Raw genomic sequence first — 20,732 nt, forward strand, 5'->3', positions numbered from 1 at the left:
TATTTCAAGAATATATATATAAAGTATGATTTCAGTATTGTGACTGATACTTTTCATGTGTCATAATTGTTTTTCCCTTCAGAGTAGTTAACTCAAGAGGTTATCCATTTATTCCCATGTGATTGTAATTGAGTAGAGTGTTTTCAAAACTCAGATTTTAGAATTGTCTTCCATATTTGCAATTCATTCTTCTGAAATTCCCAATTTCGGGTGAATTTTATTTTTTATGGTAATCAAAAAGACTGAAATTTTTAAACCAGTTTTTGAGACAGTGTTGGAATAAGACTAAATAATAATACTGCCTTTCTTATCTTACATTGGATTCTGAAGACTATATTAGATAAGTATCAGACATATTTAGGATTATCATGATATCATTTGAAATTAGTATATTATCTCCTATGATGACTATTTTGAAAAGGACAGCTATCTCTTGGTTATATGAGTACTGAATTGTTTATTAAAAAGTATTCATTCACTGCTTATTTTTGTCTCATATTTTTACATAGTTGTATCCTTCACATATATAGTAAAAATTTTACTTTTTTTTTGTTTTCTGAAAAAATGTTTTCAACTTTTTTTTTTAGCGCTCACCAGAATATACCAATTGCCGATATCTGTGCAAACTTTGCTTAATTCACATTGAAAACATCCAGGGAGCTCATAAACATATAAAAGAGAAACGACATAAGAAAAACATTTTGGTAAGTCTTTTTACAAAATATTTTATTTATTTATTGAGTGGTAAAACTATATCAAATATTTTTTATTAATGAAAGTAAAAATCAAGTATTTTTCTAGTCATATAGTAGTAACTGAAATGATAGCGTTGAAAGCTGTGATTGCCTTTCTTATCTTAGGTGATCAGGAGGGGAACCTTCTCAGAGACCAGTTTGCTTATCCTAAAGTACATTGATTCCTAAGTTTAAAGGTACAATCAGTTAGTCCAACCAATATTTATTGAGTTCTTATGTGTTAGGTCTAGGGAGTGGTGAATAAGATAGTCATGGTTCTTGTCCTCAGAGTTTCTAAAGTATTGGTGAAGGCATACATTGAATAAGGATTTAAGTAAGATGAGTTTTATTAAAGGGGCAATTGTGGTGCTAAGTAAGTGTACAAGGATATTTTACTTAATTTAGAGGAGGGGTAGTTTCTTTGAGAAAGTGACATTTGTTGAACCTTGAGGTAGAGGTTGAGTGGCATAGAAGGGTGAGATGAGAGCATTTTACACAAAAAAGCAGTATGAAGGTCTCTAAGTTATGAAAGGACATGGCATATGAGGAGCTGAAAGAGCATGATTGGAGCAGAGAGCCAGGAGGAAAATGATATGAGATGAAGCTGGAGAAGCCCAGATCATGCAGGGCCTTTTAAGGTTTAGCCTTTGGGAATTCATAAGTTTTCAGTGATTTTTATTAGAACATTTCATATAGACATAGTATAAGTAGACTATTTTCTTTTTAAAATTCATTAGTATGTTAGCTATTTAATTTTTTCTTTTCAAAGTTATAATGTTAATTCTATATAAATTCTTACTTATCTCTAAGATATCTTCTCTGAGAAATACTCTTTTACTTGACCTTCCCAACAAGTCTGTGTTATAGGTACACTTTCTTGGTGTTCCCACAGTGGCTTGATCAGAAAACCTTATACACTGTGTTATAAATGTCTGCCTTCTCTCTTCTTCCAGGCTTCAGTATCCAAATATTGTAGAGGACAGGTTTAATTTCTTATTTATTTTTGTTTCTGTGTTGCTTAGTACAGTGTCTGACACATAGTAGGTGCTCAGCACATTTTTATTGAAAATAATGAATGCATTGAAAAAATTCAGGAACTTAGAAGGAAAAGAAATCATTCAAATTTTATCAGCCTATTATTTTGATTTAATTAGCATTTCAGAAGACTTAATAGAACAGAGCCAAAGTGGTAGTTTAGGAGATAATAACTGAGAAATTTCAAGAAATGTTCAAAGATGCTGATCATTAGCTGCAGGAAGCTCAGGGAATTCCAAACAGACTTAAAAAGAAAGCCATTATATATTATGTACATTATAGGGAATTTTAGAATATTACAAAAAAACAAAACTAACCTTAAAAGCAGCTCTACTGGACTTTTGGTGAAGTTGGAATAACAGGGCCTGGATTTACCTTCTCCTCAAAATAACCAACAAAACAAAAAAAGACAAAAATCACTAATAATGTCTTCTTTAGGCAATGAAGGACCAACAGTGAATGGAAAACAAATGAGGTGAGCTCAATGATTACTCCAATTTGAGAGAGTTTCTAGATGGTATTATAGGGAGTAGAATGCAGTGGATTCCCAGGGTTGAGGAGATGGACGAGTCCAGGGAGTACAGCGTGGCTAGAGTTTGTAGGACAGAATAACAAAAACGAGAAAGCTATACAGAGAGAAACCCAGAGATCTATGGACAGTCCCCTCAGAGTATTCAGCACAATACTGTGGTGCATGCATGTGGAAAAGCTTCCTGAAGCCAGAGAAAGAACCATCTGAGGGGATTAGAACAGTGCTTGGTGCTCACACAGAGCTGGGAATAGTATCTTCCAACTATCCAGACTGAAAAGCCTCATACTTTGTGGGGTATTGGGTAGAGTACTCAGAAAGGTCTTGTTTTACTAATGGGGAATATTTAACCCTAAACTAAATGTGGTCTGGTCCCAACTAAAAAGTTTTAAAGGCAAGATCCAAATGAATAAACTATTTCTAAGTATTTCATGTCATTATTGAACAAAGCTTGAGAATATTTATAGTGGAATACAAAATATCCATCGCTGCCAAAAAGTTCACATTGTCTGCCATTCAGTCAAAGATTATCAGGCATACATGGAAGCAGGAAAATACAAACCATGAAGAGAAGAAAGATCAGCCAGTCAAAACTGACCTTGAACTGACCCAGTAGAATTAGTAGAGAAGGACATTAAGGCAGTTAATATAACTATATTCCTGATGTTCCCAAAAATAGAGACATGGAAGATATAAAAAAAGATTCAAATTGAACTTATAGAAGTGAAAACTACAATGTCTAAGATGAAAAATACAGTGCGTAGGACTAATGGCAGATCAGACATTGCAAAAGAAAAGGTTAGTGAGGGGCTTCCCTGGTGGCGCAGTGGTTAAGAATTTGCCTGTCAGTGCAGGGGACACAGGTTCGAGCCCTGGTCCGGAAGCATCCCACATGCTGCGGAGCAACTAAGCCCATGCGCCACAACTGCTGAGCCTGTGCTCTAGAACGCATGAGCCACAACTGCTAGCCCACGTGCCACAACTACTGAAGCCCACGTGCCTAGAGCCTGTGCTCTGCAACAAGAGAAGCCACCGAAATGAGAAGCCCATGCACTGCAATGAAGAGTAGCTCCCGCTCGCCACAACTAGGGAAAGCCCGTGTGCAGCAATGACAACCCAATGCAGCCAAAAATAAACAAAATAAATAAATTTATATTAAAAAAAAAAGGTTAGTGAACTTGAAGATAAAGCAATGGAAACTATCCAAAATGAAACAGAAAGAAAAAAGAACTTGGGAAAAAGAAAGAAAAGAGGATCATTGAGCTCTGGGATAATTGATATGTATGTACCAGTTCTACACAAACTCTTCCAGAACACTGAAGAGGAAGAATGCTTCCCAACCCAGTCTATGAGGCCCACATTACTCTAATACCAAAACCAGGTAAGGACATTACAATGAAAGAAAACTTCAGAGCAATATCCCTCATTAAAATAAATGCAGAAATTCTGAACATTATTTTAGAAAATTGAATCCAACAGTATATTTAAGGAAGAAATACATCATGACCAAATAGGAATTTATTACAGGAGTGCATTGTTGGTTTAACATTAGAAAATGAATCAATGTAATTCATCATACTAACAAACCGAAAAAGAAAACTATATGATCATCTTAGTAGATGCTGAAAAAGCATTTAAAAGTCCTGATTAAAAAATCTCAGCAGGGCTTCCCTGGTGGCGCAGTGGTTGAGAGTCCACCTGCCGATGCAGGGGACACGAGTTCGTGCCCTGGTCTGGGAAGATCCCACATGCCGCGGAGCGGCTGGGCCCGTGAGCCATGGCCGCTGAGCCTGCGCGTCCGGAGCCTGTGCTCCGCAACGGGAGAGGCCACAACAGTGAGAGGCCAGCGTACCGCAAAAAAAAAAAAAAAAAAATCTCAGCAGACTAGGAATAGAAGGGAGCTTCCTCAACATGATAAAGAACATCTATAGAGAAGTCACAGCTAATGTTATACTTAATGGTGAAAGACTGAATGTTGTCTCCTAAGATTAGGAAAAAAGACAGGCATGAAAATGGTATAGCTGCTGTGGGAAACTGTTGCAGTTCCTCAAAAAGTTAAAAATGGAATTACCATGTGATCCAGCAATTACACTTTTGAGTATATACTCAGAAGAATTGAAAACAGGGTCTTGAAGTGATATTTGTACGGCCATGTTCATCGTAGCATTATTCACAATAGCTTAAACATAGAAGCAGCTCAGTTGTCCATCAACAGATGAATGGATAAATAAAATGTCACATATACATACAGTGAAATATTATACTGCCTTAAAAAGCAAGGCAGGGAGGACTTCCCTGGTGGTCCAGTGGGTAAGACTCTGTGCTCCCAATGCAGGGGGCCCAGGTGCGATCCCTGGCCGAGGAACTAGATCCCACATGCATGCCGCAAGTAAGAGTCTGCATGGTGCAACTAAGAAGTCTGCATGCTGCAACTAAGAGCCTGCATGCCACAACTAAAAAAGATCATGTGTGCCGCAACTAAGCATGCCACAACAAAGATCCCGTGTGCTGTAACTAAGACCTGGTGCAGCCAAAATAAATATTTAAAAGAAAAAAAAAAAAAGCAAGGCAGAGACTTCCCTGGTGGTCCAGTGGTTAAGACTTTGCCTTCCAATGCAGGGGATGTGGGTTCGATCCCTGGTCGGGGAGCTAAGATGGGACATGCTTCCTGGCCAAAAAACCAATATGTAAAACAAAAGCAATATTGTAACAAATTCAATACAGGCTTTGAGAATGTTCCACATAGAAAAACATAATCTTTAAAAAAAAAAGGAAAGGCAATTCTGATATGTTACAACATGGAAGAACCTTGAGTAAATTAAAGCTAAGTGAAATAAGCCAGTCATAAAAAGACAAATACTGTATGATTCCACTTATATGAGGTACTTAGAGTAGTCAGAATCATAGAGATAGAAAGTAGAATGGTGGTTGTCAGGGACTGGAGAGATGGAGGAATGGGGAGCTATCCTTAATGGGTGTACAGTTTCAGTTTTACAAGATGAAAAGAATTCTGCTGATGAATGATGGTGATAGTTGCACAACAAATGAATGTCCTTAATTCCACTGAGTTGTACTTGTAAAAATTGTTAAGATAGTAAGTTTTATGTTATGTATATTTTATCACAATAAAAAAATTGGAAAAAAAAGATAGATATGTTCACTCTTACCACTTTTATTCAGCATTTTATTAGGGGTTCTAGCCAGTGTAGTCAGGCAAGAGAAAGAAAGGCAAGCTATCGAAACTGGAAAAGAAGAAGTGAAACTATATTTGTAGGTAATATGATTGTTTATATAGAAGTCTAGAAAAGACTTATTCATTAGAATTAATGAGTGAGTTTAGCAAGGTTGCAGAATACAAGCTCAATGTGCAAAAATCAATTATATTTTTATATACTAACAGTAAACAGTATAAAATTGAAATTTAAAAAACCTGCTATTTATAATAGCATCAAAAATACACAAAACTTGTGTACAGAAATTACAGAACATTCCTGAGAGAAATTAAAGAAGAGCTAAAGAAATGCAGAAATAAACCTTTTTTATATGTTGGAAGAATTGATATTGTTAAATTTCTTTCTAAACTGACCAAAATCCCAAATTGAAAAGCTGATTCTAAAATTCATCTGGAGGGACTTCCCTGGTGGTCCAGTGGTAAAGAATCTTCCTGCAATGCAGGGGATGTGGGTTCGATCCCTGGTTAGGGAACTAGGTTCCCACATGCCACGGGGCAACTAAGCCCACGCGCCACAACTAATGAGCTCACGCGCCTCAACTTAGAGAGCCTACGTGCTGCAAAACTACAGAGCCCACATGCCCTGGAGCCTGCGTGCCACAACTAGAGAAGAGAAAACCCGCATACCACAACTTCGAGAAGCCCGCATACCTCAACAAAGATCCCGCATGCCGCAACTAAGACCCGACGCAGCCAAAAACAAACAAATAATAAATAAATCTTTAAAAAAAAGCTATAATGGAAAAGAATCTGCAAAAGAATCTGTCTGTATAACTGAATCACTTTGTTGTACACCTGAAACATTGTAAATCAACTATACTTCAATAAAAAAGATAAAAAAGAAGAGAAAAGCTAAAATTCATCTGTAAATGCAAAGACCCTAGAAAATCTAAAACAACTTTGAAAAAGACCAAAGTTGGAGGACTAACAACACCTGATTTCCAGACTTATAAAGCTACAATAATCAAAGTGTGATATTGGCATCAAGTAGACAAGTAGATCAGTGGAGCAGAATAGTGAGTCTCGAAATAAGACTACAGTTCTATGAACAACTGAATTTTGATAGACATTCAGAGGTAATTCAGTGGAGAAATGATAATCTTTTAAACATATGAAAAGTTAGATATCCATGTACAAAGAAAGACCTTTGATCCATACCTTGCACTATGTAAAAAAATAACTCAAAACTGCATTACAGACCTAAATGTAAAACCTAAAAGTATAAAGTTTACAGAATAAAAAATGAGATAAAATCTTTATGACCTTGGATTAGGCAAAATTTCTTAGGTATGATACCAGAGGAAAAAAATGATTAATGGGACTTCCTCAAAATTATAAACTTATGCTTTTTGAAAGATATTTTTTAAAGAATAACAATATTAGCTGCAGACTGGGAAAAAATATTTGCAAATCATATCTGGTAAGTGATTTGTATATAGGAGATATAAAAAACTTTCAAAACTCAATAATAAGTATAGTAATCCCCCCCTTATTCGTGGTTTTGCTTTCTGTGGTTTCAGTTACCCTTGGTCAGCCATGTCTGAAAATATCAAATGGAAAATTCCATAAATAAACAACTTACAGTTTTAAACTACATGCCATTCTGAATAGTGTGGTGAAATCTCATGTTGTTCAGCTTCATCCTGCCTGGGATATGAAACATCCCTTTGTTTAGCATATCCATGCTGTGTATACTACCTGCCTGTTAATCACTTAGTAGCCATCTTGGTTATCAGATTGGCTTTTGGTGGTATCACAGTGCTTGTGTTTGAGTAATCCTTATTTTATTTAATAATGGCCCCAAAGTGCAAGAGTGGTGATGCAGGCCATTTGGGTAGTCTCTTAATGTGCCTAATTTATAAATAAAACTTTATCATAGGTAAGTATGTAGAGGAAGAAAATAGTATTTACAGGGTTTGGTGCTATCTGTGGTTTCAGGCCTCCACTGGAGGCGTTGTAACATATCCTCCAAGGATAAGGGGTGACTACTGTAAACAACCAAATAAAAATATGGGCCAAAGGTTAGAGCCAACACTTTTTTAAAGAAGACATACAGATGTCAAACACATGAAAAGATGCTCAACATTATTCGTCATTAGGGAAATCACTACACTTACTAGAACAGCTAAAATTGAAAAGATTGACTATGCCAAGCGTTGTCAAGGATGTGAATGAATGCCAAGTCTAAAACAGGGCTAGTGGAAATGTGAAATATTACATCCACTTTCTTTTTATTTTATTTATTTTTTTAAACTTAAAAAAATATTTATGTGGTTGCACTGGGTCTTAGTTGTGGCTCACTGGCTCCTTAGTTGTGGCTCGCTGGCTCTTTAGTTGTGGCATACATGTGGGATCTAGTTCCCTGACCAGGGATCGAACCTGGGCCCCCAGCATTGGGAACACGGAATCTTATCCACTGAGCCACCAGGGAAGCCCCCTCCTTTCTTTTTAAAGATTTTTTTCTTTTTTAATTAAAAAATTTTTAAAAAATTTATTTGGCTGCATTGGGTCTTAGTTGCGGCACGTGGGACCTTTGTGGCATGCACGGTGTTTTCGTTGCGGTGTGTGGGCTTCTCTAGTTGTGGCATACGGGCTCCAGAGCTCATGGGCTCAGTAGCTGAGGCATGCAGGCTCTCTCGTGGCATGTGGGCTCTAGAGCACACGGGCTTAGTAGTTGCGGCCCGTGGGCTTAGTTGCCCTGTGGCACGTGGGATCTTAGTTCCCCGACCAGGGATCGAACGCGCGTCCTCTGCATTGGAAGGTGGATTCGTAGCCACTGGACCACCAGGGAAGTCCCTAAAGGTTTATTTTTAAATTATTTTTAATTGAGAGTTGGTTGACATATAACATTATATTAGTTTCAGGTGTACAACATAATGATTCAATATATGTATATTTTGTGAAATGATCACCACAGTAAATCTAGTTAATATCCACCACCACACATAACAATTTATTTTTCTTGAGGTGAGAACTTTTAAGATTTACTCTCAGCAACTTTTCTTTTTTTTTTTTTTTGCGGTATGCGGGCCCCTCACTGCTGCGGCCTCTCCCGTTGCGGAGCAGAGGCTCCGGACGCGCAGGCTCAGTGGCCATGGCTCACGGGCCCAGCCGCTCCACGGCACGTGGGATCCTCCCAGACCAGGGCACGAACCTGTGTCCCCTGCATCGGCAGGCGGACTCTCAACCACTGCGCCACCAGGGAAGCCCTCAGCAACTTTTCAATATACAATACAGGGCATGTGGGCTTTGTACCTTTTGACTACTTTCACCCATTTCACTCACCTCCAACCACCCACCCCTGTCTCCGGCAACCACCAATCTGTTCTCTGTATGAGTTCAGGTTTTGTTGTTGTTGTTTTTAGATTCCACGTGTGAGATCATACAATATTTGTCTTTCTCTGTCAGACTTATTTCATTTAGCAATATGCCCTTAGGGTCCATCCATGTTGTGGCACATGGCAAGATTTTCTTTATTTTTATGGCTGAATAATATTCAGTTATATATATGGACCACATTTTCTTTATTCATTCATCCATCAGTGGACACTTAGGTTGTTTCCATGTCTGGGCTATTGTAAATAATGTTGCATTGAACATGGAGGTGCAGATTTCTTTTCCCGTTAGTGTTTTCATTTCTTTTGGATAAATACCCAGAAGTGGAATTATTGGATCATATGATAATACATCCACTTTGAAAACATTTTGGCAGTTTTTAAAAAGTTAAACATACGCCTAATATATGATTCAGTCATTCAATTCCTATGGATTTATCCAAGATAAGTGAAAGTATATGTCTCTACATTTACTTGTATATGAATATTCAAAGCAGTTTTATGTGTAATAGCCAAAGAGATGAACAGATATACAAATTGTGGTATATCCATACCTTGTTATACTATTTGGTATAAAAAGGAATGAACAGTACAACACAGATGAATCTCAAAATAAGTATCCTGAGTGTAAAAAGCCAGACAAAAATGACTATATACTGTGCGATTCCATGCATATGAAATTCTAGAAAATGCAGTCTAAGCTATAGTCATAGACAGCAGGTTGGTGGTTGCCTGAGTATTGGTGTGGAAGAGGGAGGGAGTGATTACAAAGGGATATGAGGGAATTTTTGCGAGTGATTGATATGTTTATTATCTTGATGGTGGCGATGGTTTTATTATATACGTATGTCAAAAATGAACCAAATTGTAAACCTTAAATATGTGCAATTTGTTTTATATAAATTATATCTCAGTAAAGTTGCTTTTTGAAAAGCAGCCAGAAAAAAAAGATAAGGTCATTCATAAAGGTGTGGAAGTTGGGAATGTGGCTGACTTATCAGTAGTAGCAATAGAAGCCAGAAGACAGTTGAATAATATCTTAAGAGTTCTGGAGAGAGGAAAACCTCCTGTCAACCTTTATTTCTATATTCAGTGAAATTATCTAACAATAACCAATACAGAATATATATATATATATGTACACACACACACACACGCACACACACTTATTTATTTTTTATATTTATTTTATTCAAGTATAGTTGATTTACAACATTAAAATTTCTGCTGTGTAGCAGAGTGATTCAGTTATACATATATATATATACATTCTTTTTTTTTTTTTTAACATCTTTATTGGAGTATAATTGCTTTACAATGGTATGTTAGTTTCAGCTTCACAACAAAATGAATCAGTTATATATATACATATATTCCCATATCTCTTCCCGCTTGCGTCTCCCTCCCTCCCACCCTCCCTATCCCACCCCTCCAGGCGGTCACAAAGCACCGAGCTGATCTCCCTGTGCTATGCGGCTGCTTCCCAGTAGCTATCTACCTTACGTTTGGTAGTGTATATATGTCCATGCCTCTTTATCGCTTTGTCACCGTTTACCCTTCCCCCTCCCCATAGCCTCAAGTCCATTCTCTAGTAAGTCTGTGTCTTTATTCCTGTTTCACCCCTAGGTTTTTCATGACATTTTTTTTTTTTAAATTCCATATATATGTGTTAGCATACGGTATTTGTCTCTCTCTTTCTGACTTACTTCACTCTGTATGACAGACTCTAGGTCTATCCACCTCATTACAAATAGCTCAATTTCGTCTCTTTTTGTGGCTGAGTAATATTCCATTGTATATATGTGCCACATCTTCTTTATCCATTCATCCGATGATGGACACTTAGGTTGTTTCCATCTCCGGGCTATTGTAAATAGAGCTGCAATGAACATTTTGGTACATGACTCTTTTTGAATTATGGTTTTCTCAGGGTATATGCCCAGTAGTGGGATTGCTGGGTCATATGGTAGTTCTATTTGTAGCTTTTTAAGGAACCTCCATACTGTTCTCCACAGTGGCTGTATCAATTTACATTCCCACCAACAGTGTAAGAGGGTTCCCTTTTCTCCACACCCTCTCCAGCATTTATTGTTTCTAGATTTTTTGATGATGGCCATTCTGACTGGTGTGAGATGATATCTCATTGTAGTTTTGATTTGCATTTCTCTCATGATTAGCGATGTTGAGCATTCTTTCATGTGTTTGTTGGCACTCTGTATATCTTCTTTGGAGAAATGTCTATTTAGGTCTTCTGCCCATTTTTGGATTGGGTTGTTTGTTTTTTTGTTATTGAGCTGCATGAGCTGCTGATAAATTTTGGAGCTCAATCCTTTGTCAGTTGCTTCATTTGCAAATATTTTCTCCCATTCTGAGGGTTGTCTTTTGGTCTTCTTTATGGTTTCCTTTGCTGCGCAAAAGCTTTTAAGTTTCATTAGGTCCCATTTGTTTACTCTTGTTTTTATTTCCATTTCTCTAGGAGGTGGGTCAAAAAAGGATCTTGCTGTGATTTATGTCGTAGAGTGTTCTGCCTATGTTTTCCTCTAAGAGTTTGATAGTTTCTGGCCTTACATTTAGATCTTTAATCCATTTTGAGCTTATTTTTGTGTATGGTGTTAGGGAGTGATCTAATTTCATACTTTTACATGTAGCTGTCCAGTTTTCCCAGCACCACTTATTGAATAGGCTGTCCTTTCTCCACTGTACATTTCTGCCTCCTTTGTCAAAGATAAGGTGACCATATGTGCGTCGGTTTATCTCTGGGCTTTCTATCCTGTTCCATTGATCTGTCTTTCTGTTTTTGTGCCAGTACCATACCGTCTTGATAACTGTGGCTTTGTAGTATAGTCTGAAGTCTGGGAGCCTGATTCCTCCAGTTCCTTCTTTCGTTCTCAAGATTGCTTTGGCTATTCGGGGTCTTTTGTGTTTCCATACAAATTGCAAAATTTTTTGTTGTAGTTCTGTGAAAAATGCCAGTGGTAGTTTGATAGGGATTGCATTGAATCTATAGATTGCTTTCGGTAGTAGAGTCATTTTCACAATGTTGATTCTTCCAATCCAAGAACATGGTATATCTCTCCATCTATTTGTATCATATTTAATTTCTTTCATCAATGTCTTATAATTTTCTGCATACAGATCTTTTGTCTCCTTAGGTAGGTTTATTCCTAGATATTTTATTCTTTTTGTTGCGATGGTAAATGGGAGTGTTTTCTTGATTTCACTTTCAGATTTTTCATCATTAGTATATAGGAATGCCAGAGATTTCTGTGCATTAATTTTGTATCCTGCCACTTTACCAAATTCATTGATTAGCTCTAGTAGTTTTCTGGTAGCATCTTTAGGGTTCTCTATGTATAGGATCATGTCATCTGCAAACAGTGACAGCTTTACTTCTTCTTTTCCAATTTGGATTCCTTTTATTTATTTTTTTCTCTGATTGCTGTGGCTAAAACTTCCAAAACTATGTTGAATAAGAGTGGTGAGAGTGGGCAACCTTGTCTTGTTCCTGATCTTAGTGGAAATGCTTTCAGTTTTTCACCATTGAGGATGATGTTTGCTGTGGGCTTGTCATATATGGCCTTTATTATGTTGAGGAAAGTTCCCTCTATGCCTACTTTCTGCAGGGTTTTTATCATAAATGGGTGTTGAATTTTGTCAAAAGCTTTCTCTGCATCTATTGAGATGATCATATGGTTTTTCTCCTTCAGTTTGTTAATATGGTTTATCACATTGATAGATTTGCGTATATTGAAGAATCCTTGCATTCCTGGAATAAACCCCACTTGATCATGGTGTATGATCCTTTTAATGTGCTGTTGGATTCTGTTTGCTAGTATTTTGTTGAGGATTTTTGCATCTATGTTCATCAGTGATATTGGCCTGTAGTTTTCTTTCTTTGTGACATCCTTGTCTGGTTTTGGTATCAAGGTGATGGTGGCCTCGTAGAAGGAGTTTGGGAGTGTTCCTCCCTCTGCTATATTTTGGAAGAGTTTGAGAAGGATAGGTGTTAGCTCTTCTCTAAATGTTTGATAGAATTCGCCTGTGAAGCCATCCGGTCCTGGGCTTTTCTTTGTTGGAAGATTTTTAATGACATTTTCAATTTCAGTACTTGTGATTGGTCTGTTCATATTTTCTATTTCTTCCTGATTCAGTCTTGGCAGGTTGTGCATTTCTAAGAATTTGTCCATTTCTTCCAGATTGTCCATTTTATTGGCATAGGGTTGCTTGTAGTAATCTCTCATGATCTCTTTTATTTCTGCAGTGTCAGTCGTTACCTCTCCTTTTTCATTTCTAATTCTATTGATTTGAGTCTTCTCCCTTTTTTTCTTGATGAGTCTGGCTAGTGGTTTATCTATTTTGTTTATCTTCTCAAAGAACCAGCTTTTAGTTTTATTGATCTTTGCTATTGTTTACTTCATTTCTTTTTCATTTATTTCTGATCTGATTTTTATGATTTCTTTCCTTCTGCTAGCTTTGGGGTTTTTTTGTTCTTCTTTCTCTAATTGCTTGAGGTGCAAGGTTAGGTTGTTTATTCGAGATGTTTCCTGCTTCTTAAGGTGGGCTTGTATTGCTATAAACTTCCCTCTTAGAACTGCTTTTGCTGCATCCCACAGGTTTTGGGTCGTTGTGTCTCCATTGTCATTTGTTTCTAGGTATTTTTTGATTTCCTCCTTGATTTCTTCAGTGATCACTTCATTATTAATTAGTGTATTGTTTAGCCTCCATGTGTTTGTATTTTTTACAGATCTTTTCCTGTAATTGATATCTAGTCTCATGGCGTTGTGGTCAGAAAAGATACTTGATACAATTTCAATTTTCTTAAATTTACCGAGGCTTGATTTGTGACCCAAGATATGATCTATCCTGGAGAATGTTCCATGAGCACTTGAGAAAAATGTGTATTCTGTTGTTTTTGGATGGAATGTCCTATAAATATCAATTAACTCCATCTCGTTTAATGTATCATTTAAAGCTTGTGTTTCCTTATTTATTTTCATTTTGGATGACCTGTCCATTGGTGAAAGTGGGGTGTTAAAGTCCCCTACTATGAATGTGTTACTGTCGATTTCCCCTTTTATGGTTGTCAGTATTTGCCTTATGTATTGAGGTGCACCTATGTTGGGTGCATAAATACTTACAATTGTTATATCTTCCTCTTGGATCGATCCCTTGATCATTATGTAGTGTCCTTCTTTGTCTCTTCTAATAGTCTTTGTTTTAAAGTCTATTTTGTCTGATATGAGAATTGCTACTCCAGCTTTCTTTTGGTTTCCATTTGCATGAAATACCTTTTTCCATCCCCTTACTTTCAGTCTGTATGTGTCTCTAGGTCTGAAGTGGGTCTCTTGTAGACAGCAAATATATGGGTCTTGTTTTTGTATCCATTCAGCCAATCTGTGTCTTTTGGTGGGAGCATTTAGTCCATTTACATTTAAGGTAATTATCGATATGTGTGTTCCTATTCCCATTTTCTTAATTGTTTTGGGTTCGTTATTGTAGGTCCTTTCCTTCTTTTGTGTTTCTTGCCTAGAGAAGTTCCTTTAGCAGTTGTTGTAGAGCTGGTTTGGTGGTGCTGAACTCTCTCAGCTTTTGCTTGTCTGTAAAGGTTTTAATTTCTCCATCAAATCTGAATGAGATCCTTGCTGGGTAGAGTAATCTTGGTTGCAGGTTTTTTTCCTTCAACACTTTCAATATGTCCTGCCACTCCCTTCTGGCTTGCAGAGTTTTTGCTGAAAGATCAGCTGTTAACCTTATGGGGATTCCCTTGTGTGTTATTTGTTGTTTTTCCCTTGCTGCTTTTAATATGTTTTCTTTGTATTTAATTTTTGACAGTTTGATTAATATGTGTCTTGGCGTATTTCTCCTTGGATTTATCCTGTATGGGACTCTCTGTGCTTCCTGGACTTGATTAACTATTTCCTTTCCCATATTAGGGAAGTTTTCAACTATAATCTCTTCAAATATTTTCTCAATCCCTTTCTTTTTCTCTTCTTCTTCTGGAACCCCTATAATTCGAATGTTGGTGCGTTTAATGTTGTCCCAGAGGTCTCTGAGACTGTCCTCAGTTCTTTTCATTCTTTTTTCTTTATTCTGCTCTGCAGTAGTTATTTCCACTATTTTATCTTCCAGGTCACTTATCCGTTCTTCTGCCTCAGTTATTCTGCTATTGATCCCATCTAGAGTACTTTTAATTTCATTTATTGTGTTGTTCATCGTTGCTTGTTTCATCTTTAGTTCTTCTAGGTCCTTGTTAACTGATTCTTGCAATTTGTCCATTCTATTGTCCATTCTATCTCCAAGATTTCGGATCAACCTTACTATCATTATTCTGAATTCTTTTTCAGGTAGACTGCCTATTTCCTCTTCATTTGTTAGGTCTGGTGGGTTTTTATCTTGCTCCTTCATCTGCTGTGTGTTTTTCTGTCTTTTCATTTTGCTTATCTTACTGTGTTTGGGGTCTCCTTTTTTGCAGGCTGAAGGTTCGTAGTTCCTGTTGTTTTTTGTGTCTGTCCCCAGTGGCTAAGGTTGGTTCAGTGGGTTGTGTAGGCTTCCTGGTGGAGGGGACTAGTGCCTGTGTTCTGGTGTATGAGGCTGGATCTTGTCTTTCTGGTGGGCAGGTCCACGTCTGGTGGTGTGTTTTGGGGTGTCTGTAGACTTATTATGATTTTGGGCAGCCTCTCTGCTAATGGGTGGGGTTGTGTTCCTGTCTTGCTAGTTGTTTGGCATAGGATGTCCAGCACTGTAGCTTGCTGGTCGTTGAGTGAAGCTGGGTGCTGGCGTTGAGATGGAGATCTCTCGGAGATTTTTGCTGTTTGATATTATGTGCAGCTGGGAGGCCTCTTGTGGACCAGTGTCCTGAAGTTGGCTCTCCCACCTCAGAGGCACAGCACTGAGTCCTGGCTGCAGCACCAAGAGCCTTTCATCCACAGGGCTCCTTAATTTGGGATGATTAGTTGTCTATTCAGGTATTCCACAGATGCAGGGTATATCAAGTTGATTGTGGAGCTTTAATCCGCTGCTTCTGAGGCTGCTGGGAGAGATTTCCCTTTCTCTTCTTTGTTCTCACAGTTCCCAGGGGCTCAGCTTTGGATTTGGCCCCGCCTGTGCGTGTAGGTTGCCGGAGGGCGTCTGTTCTTTGCTCAGACAGGACAGGGTTAAAGGAGCCGCTGATTCGGAGGCTCTGGCTCACCCAGGCGGGGGGGTAGGGAGGGTCACGGAGTGCGGGGCGGGCCTGCAGCGGCAGAGGCCGGCGTGACGCTGCAGCCTGAGGCGCGCCGTGCGCTCTCCCGGGGGAGCCGTCCCTGGATCCCGGGACCCTGGCAGTGGCGGGCTGCACAGGCTCCCCGGAAGGGCGTGTGGCTAGTGACCTGTGTTCGCACACAGGCCTCCTGGCGGCGGCAGCAGCGGCCTTAGCGTCCCATGTCCGTCTCTGGGCTCCACACTCTTAGCCGCGGCTCGCGCTCGTCCCTGGAGCTCTCTCAAGCAGCGTTCTTAATCCCCTCTCCTCGTGCACCAGGAAACAAAGAGGGACGTAAAAGTCTCTTGCCTCTTCGGCAGGTCCAGACCCCTCCCCGGACTCTCTCCCGGCCAGCCGCGGCGCACCAACGCCCTGCAGGCTGTGTTCACGCCGCCAACCTCAGTCCTCTCCCGGCGTCCGACAAAAGCCGGAGCCTCAGCTCCCAGTCCTGCCCGCCCCGGCGGGCGAGCAGACAAGCCTCTCGGCTGGTGAGTGCCGGTCGGCCCGATCCTCTGCGATGGAATCTGTCCGCTTTGCCCTCCGCACCCCTGTTGCTGTGCTCTCCTCCGCGGCTCCCAAGCTCCCCCACTCCGCCTCCCGAAGTCTCCACCCGCGAAGGGGCTTCCTAGTGTGTGGACACTTTTCCTCCTTCACAGCTCTCTCCCGCTGGTGCAGGACCCGTCCCTATCCTTTTGTCTCTGTTTAGTTTTTTCTTTTGCCTTAACCAGGTACGTGGGGGGTTCCTTGCCTTTTGGGAGGTCTGAGGTCTTCTGCCAGCGTTCAGTAGGTGCTCCGTAGGAGTTGTTCCACGCGTAGATGTATTTCTGGTGTATCTGTGGAGAGGAAGGTGATCTCCGCGTCTCTATATACATTCTTTTTAATATTTTTTTCATTATGGTTTATCCAGACATTGAATATAGTTCCCTGTGCTATACAGTAGGACCTTGTTGTTAAGCCATTCTATACATAATAATTTGCATCTGCTAATCCCAAACTCCCAATCCATCCCTCCCTCTCCCCCATCCCCTTTGGCAACCACAAATCTGTTTCTGTCTGTGAGTCTGTTTCTGTTTCAAAAATAAGTTCATTTGTGTCATATTTTGGATTCCCCATATAAGTGATATTATATGGTATTTGTCTTATTCTTCCTGACTTACTTCACTTAGTATGATAATCCCTAGGTTCATCCATGTTGCTGCAAATGGCATTGTTTCATTCTTTTTTATCACTGAGTAGTATTCCATTGTATATATGTATCATGTCTTCTTTATCCTGTTGATGGACATTTAGGTTGTTTCCATGTCTTGGCTACACTGACTAGTGCTACTGTGAACATAGGGTGCATGTTAACATCTTTATTGGAGTATAATTGCTTTACAATGGTGTGTTACTTTGCTGTATAACAAAGTGAATCAGCTATACATATACATACATCCCCATATCTCCTCCCTCTTGTGTCTCCCTCCCACCCTCCCTGTCTCACCCCTCTAGCTGGACACAAAGCACCTAACTGATCTCCTTGTGCTATGCGGCTGCTTCCCACTAGCTATTTATTTTACATTTGGTAGTGTATATATGTCCATGCCACTCTCTCACTTCATCGCAGCTTACCCTTCGCACTCCCCATGTCCTCAAGTCCATTCTCCATGTCTACATCTTTATTCCTGTCCTGCCCCTAAGTTCTTCAGAACCATTTTTTTTTTTTTTTTAGATTCCGTATGTATGTGTTAGCAAATGGTATTTGTCTTTCTCTTTCTGACTTACTTTACTCTGTGTGACAGTCTCTAGGTCCATCCATCTCACTACAAATAACTCAATTTCGTTTCTTTTTATGGCTGAGTAATATTCCATTGTATATTGTGCCACATCTTTTTTTTTTAATCACTAAATTAATACTTATTAGGTGAATAACTAAGACATGAGCTCTGAGTTCAGAAACTGTTTGAAAAGTGAAGTGGGAGGCAGATAAGGATGGCAGTATCTGATTTATTTGTGAAATAAAATCTATAACTTAATGGTGAGTCTGACATATTAAAGGGATTAAGTAGGAAAGACAAATGGTTTTCTCCCAAGCAGTCTCCAAACCACCCACTCTCCTTTGTGTGTGTGTGATTTTTAAAAAAATTTGCCAGGTATTTTATTTTATTTTATTTTTTAACATTTTTCTTGGGGTATAAGTGCTTTACAATGATGTGTTCGTTTCTGCTGTATAACAAAGTGAATCAGCTATATGTATACATATATGTATATGTATCCCCTGATACGGGGATACATATATCCCCATATCACCTCCCTCTTGCTCCTCCTACCTCCCACCCTCCCTATCCGACCTCTCTAGGTGGTCGCAAAGCACCAAGCTGATCTCCCTGTGCTATGCAGCTGCCTCCCACTAGCTAGCTATTTTACATTTGGTAGTGTATATATGTCAGTGCTACTCTCTCACTTCTCCCCAGCTTATCCTTCCCCCACCCCATGTCCTCAAGTCCATTCTCTACGTGTGTCTTTATTCCATTCCTGCCCCTAGGTTCACCAGAACCAATTTCTTTTTATCTTTAGATTCCGTATATATGTGTTAGCATATGATACTTGTTTTTCTCTTTCTGACTTACTTCACTCTGTGTGACAGACTCTAGGTCCATCTACCTCACTACAAATAACTCAGTTTCGTTTCTTTTTATGGCTGAATATTATTCCATTGTATATATGTGCCACATCTTCTTTATCTATTCATCTGTTGCTGGACACTTAGGTTGTATCCATGTCCTGGCTATCTTAAATAGTGCTGCAGTGAACATTGTGGTACATGTCTCTTTTTGAATTACGGTTTTCACAGGGTATATGCCCAGTAGTGGGATTGCTAGATCATATGGTAGTTCTATTTGTAGTTTTTTAAGGAACCTCCATACTGTTCTCCATAGTGGCTGTATCAATTTACATTGCCACCAACAGTGCAAGAGGGTTCCCTTTTCTCCACACCCTCTCCAGCATTTATTGTTTTTAGATTTTTTGATGATGGCCATTCTGACTGGTGTGAGGTGATACCTCATTGTAGTTTTGACTTGCATTTCTCTAATGATTAGTGATGTTGAGCATCCTTTCATGTGTTTGTTGACAATCTGTATATCTTCTTATACAGATTGTATACAGGAGAAATGTGTATTTAGGTCTTATACAGGAGAAATGTGTATTTAGGTCTTCTGCCCATTTTTGGATGGGGTTGTTTGTTTTCTTGATATTGAGCTGCATGAGCTGCTTGTATATTTTGGATATTAATCCTTTGTCAGTTGCTTCGTTTTCAAATATTTTCTCCTATTCTGAGGGTTGTCTTTTTGTCTTGTTTGTGGTTTCCTTTGCTGTGCAAAAGCTTTTAAGTTTCATTAGGTCCCATTTGTTTATTTTTGTTTTTATTTCCATTTCTCTAGGAGGTAGGTCAAAAAGGATCTTGCTATGATTTATGTCATAGAGTGTTCTGCCTGTGTTTTCCTCTAAGAGTCTTATAGTGTCTGGTTTTACATTTAGGTCTTTAATACATTTTGAGTTTATTTTTGTGTATGGTGTTAGGGAGTGTTCTAATTTCATTCTTTTACATGTAGCTGTCCAGTTTTCCCAGCACCACTTACTGAAGAGGCTGTCTTTTCTCCATTTTATATTCTTGCCTCCTTTATCAAAGATAAGGTGACCATATGTGCGTGGGTTTATCTCTGAGCTTTGTATCCTGTTCCATTGATCTGTATTTCTGTTTTTGTGCCAGTACCATACTGTCGTGATTACTGTAGCTTTGTAGTATAGTCTGAAGTCAGGGAGCCTGGCTCCTCCAAATCCTGAACAAAATACTAGCAAACAGAATCCAGCAGCACATTAAAGGGATCATATACTATGATCAAGTGGGGTTTATCCAAGGAATGCAAGGATTCATCAATATACGTAAATCAATCAATGTGATAAACCATATTAACAAATTGAAGGAGAAAAAACGTGATCGTCTCAATAGATGCAGAAAAAGCTTTCGACAAAATTCAACACCCATTTATGATAAAAACTCTCCAGAAAGTAGGCATAGAGGGAACTTAACATAATAAAAGGCCAAATATATGACAAACCCACAGCCAGCATCATTCTCAGTGGTGAAAAACTGAAATCATTTCCACTAAGATCAGGAACGAGACAAGGTTGCCCACTCTCACCACTATTATTCAACATAGTTTTGGAATTTTTAGCCACTGCAATCAGAGAAGTAAAGGAAATAAAAGGAATCCAAATCGGAAAAGAGGAAGTAAAACTGTCACTGTTTGCAGATGACATGATACTATACATAGAGAATCTTAAAGATGCTACTAGAAAACTTCTAGAGCTAATCAATGAATTTGGTAAAGTAGCAGGATGCAAAATTAATGTACAGAAATCTCTTGCATTCCTATACACTAATGATGAAAAATCTGAAAGAGAAATTAAGGAAACACTCCCACTTACCGTTGCAATGAAAAGAATAAAATACCTAGGAATAAATCTATCTTAGGAGACAAAAAACCTGTATGCAGAAAACTATAAGACACTGATGAAAGAAATTAAAGATGATACAAACAGATGGAGAGATATACCATGTTCTTGAATTGGAAGAATCAACATTGTG

General features: G+C 38.7%; 1 protein-coding gene across 8 annotated transcripts in view; it reads left to right on the top strand.

Moving 5' to 3' along the window:
• Positions 1–20,732, top strand: part of TUT4 (terminal uridylyl transferase 4) — a 149,803-nt gene that overhangs the window by 46,798 nt on the left and 82,273 nt on the right. For all 8 annotated transcript variants that reach the window (XM_030870143.2, XM_030870138.3, XM_030870144.2 and 5 more), the window contains exon 4: positions 588–704. In XM_030870143.2, coding sequence (XP_030726003.2) covers positions 588–704 — 117 coding nt within the window. The remainder of the gene's footprint in view (positions 1–587; positions 705–20,732) is intronic.

This window comes from Globicephala melas, chromosome 1 (assembly GCF_963455315.2).
Source record: "Globicephala melas chromosome 1, mGloMel1.2, whole genome shotgun sequence".
Lineage (NCBI taxonomy): Eukaryota > Metazoa > Chordata > Mammalia > Artiodactyla > Delphinidae > Globicephala > Globicephala melas.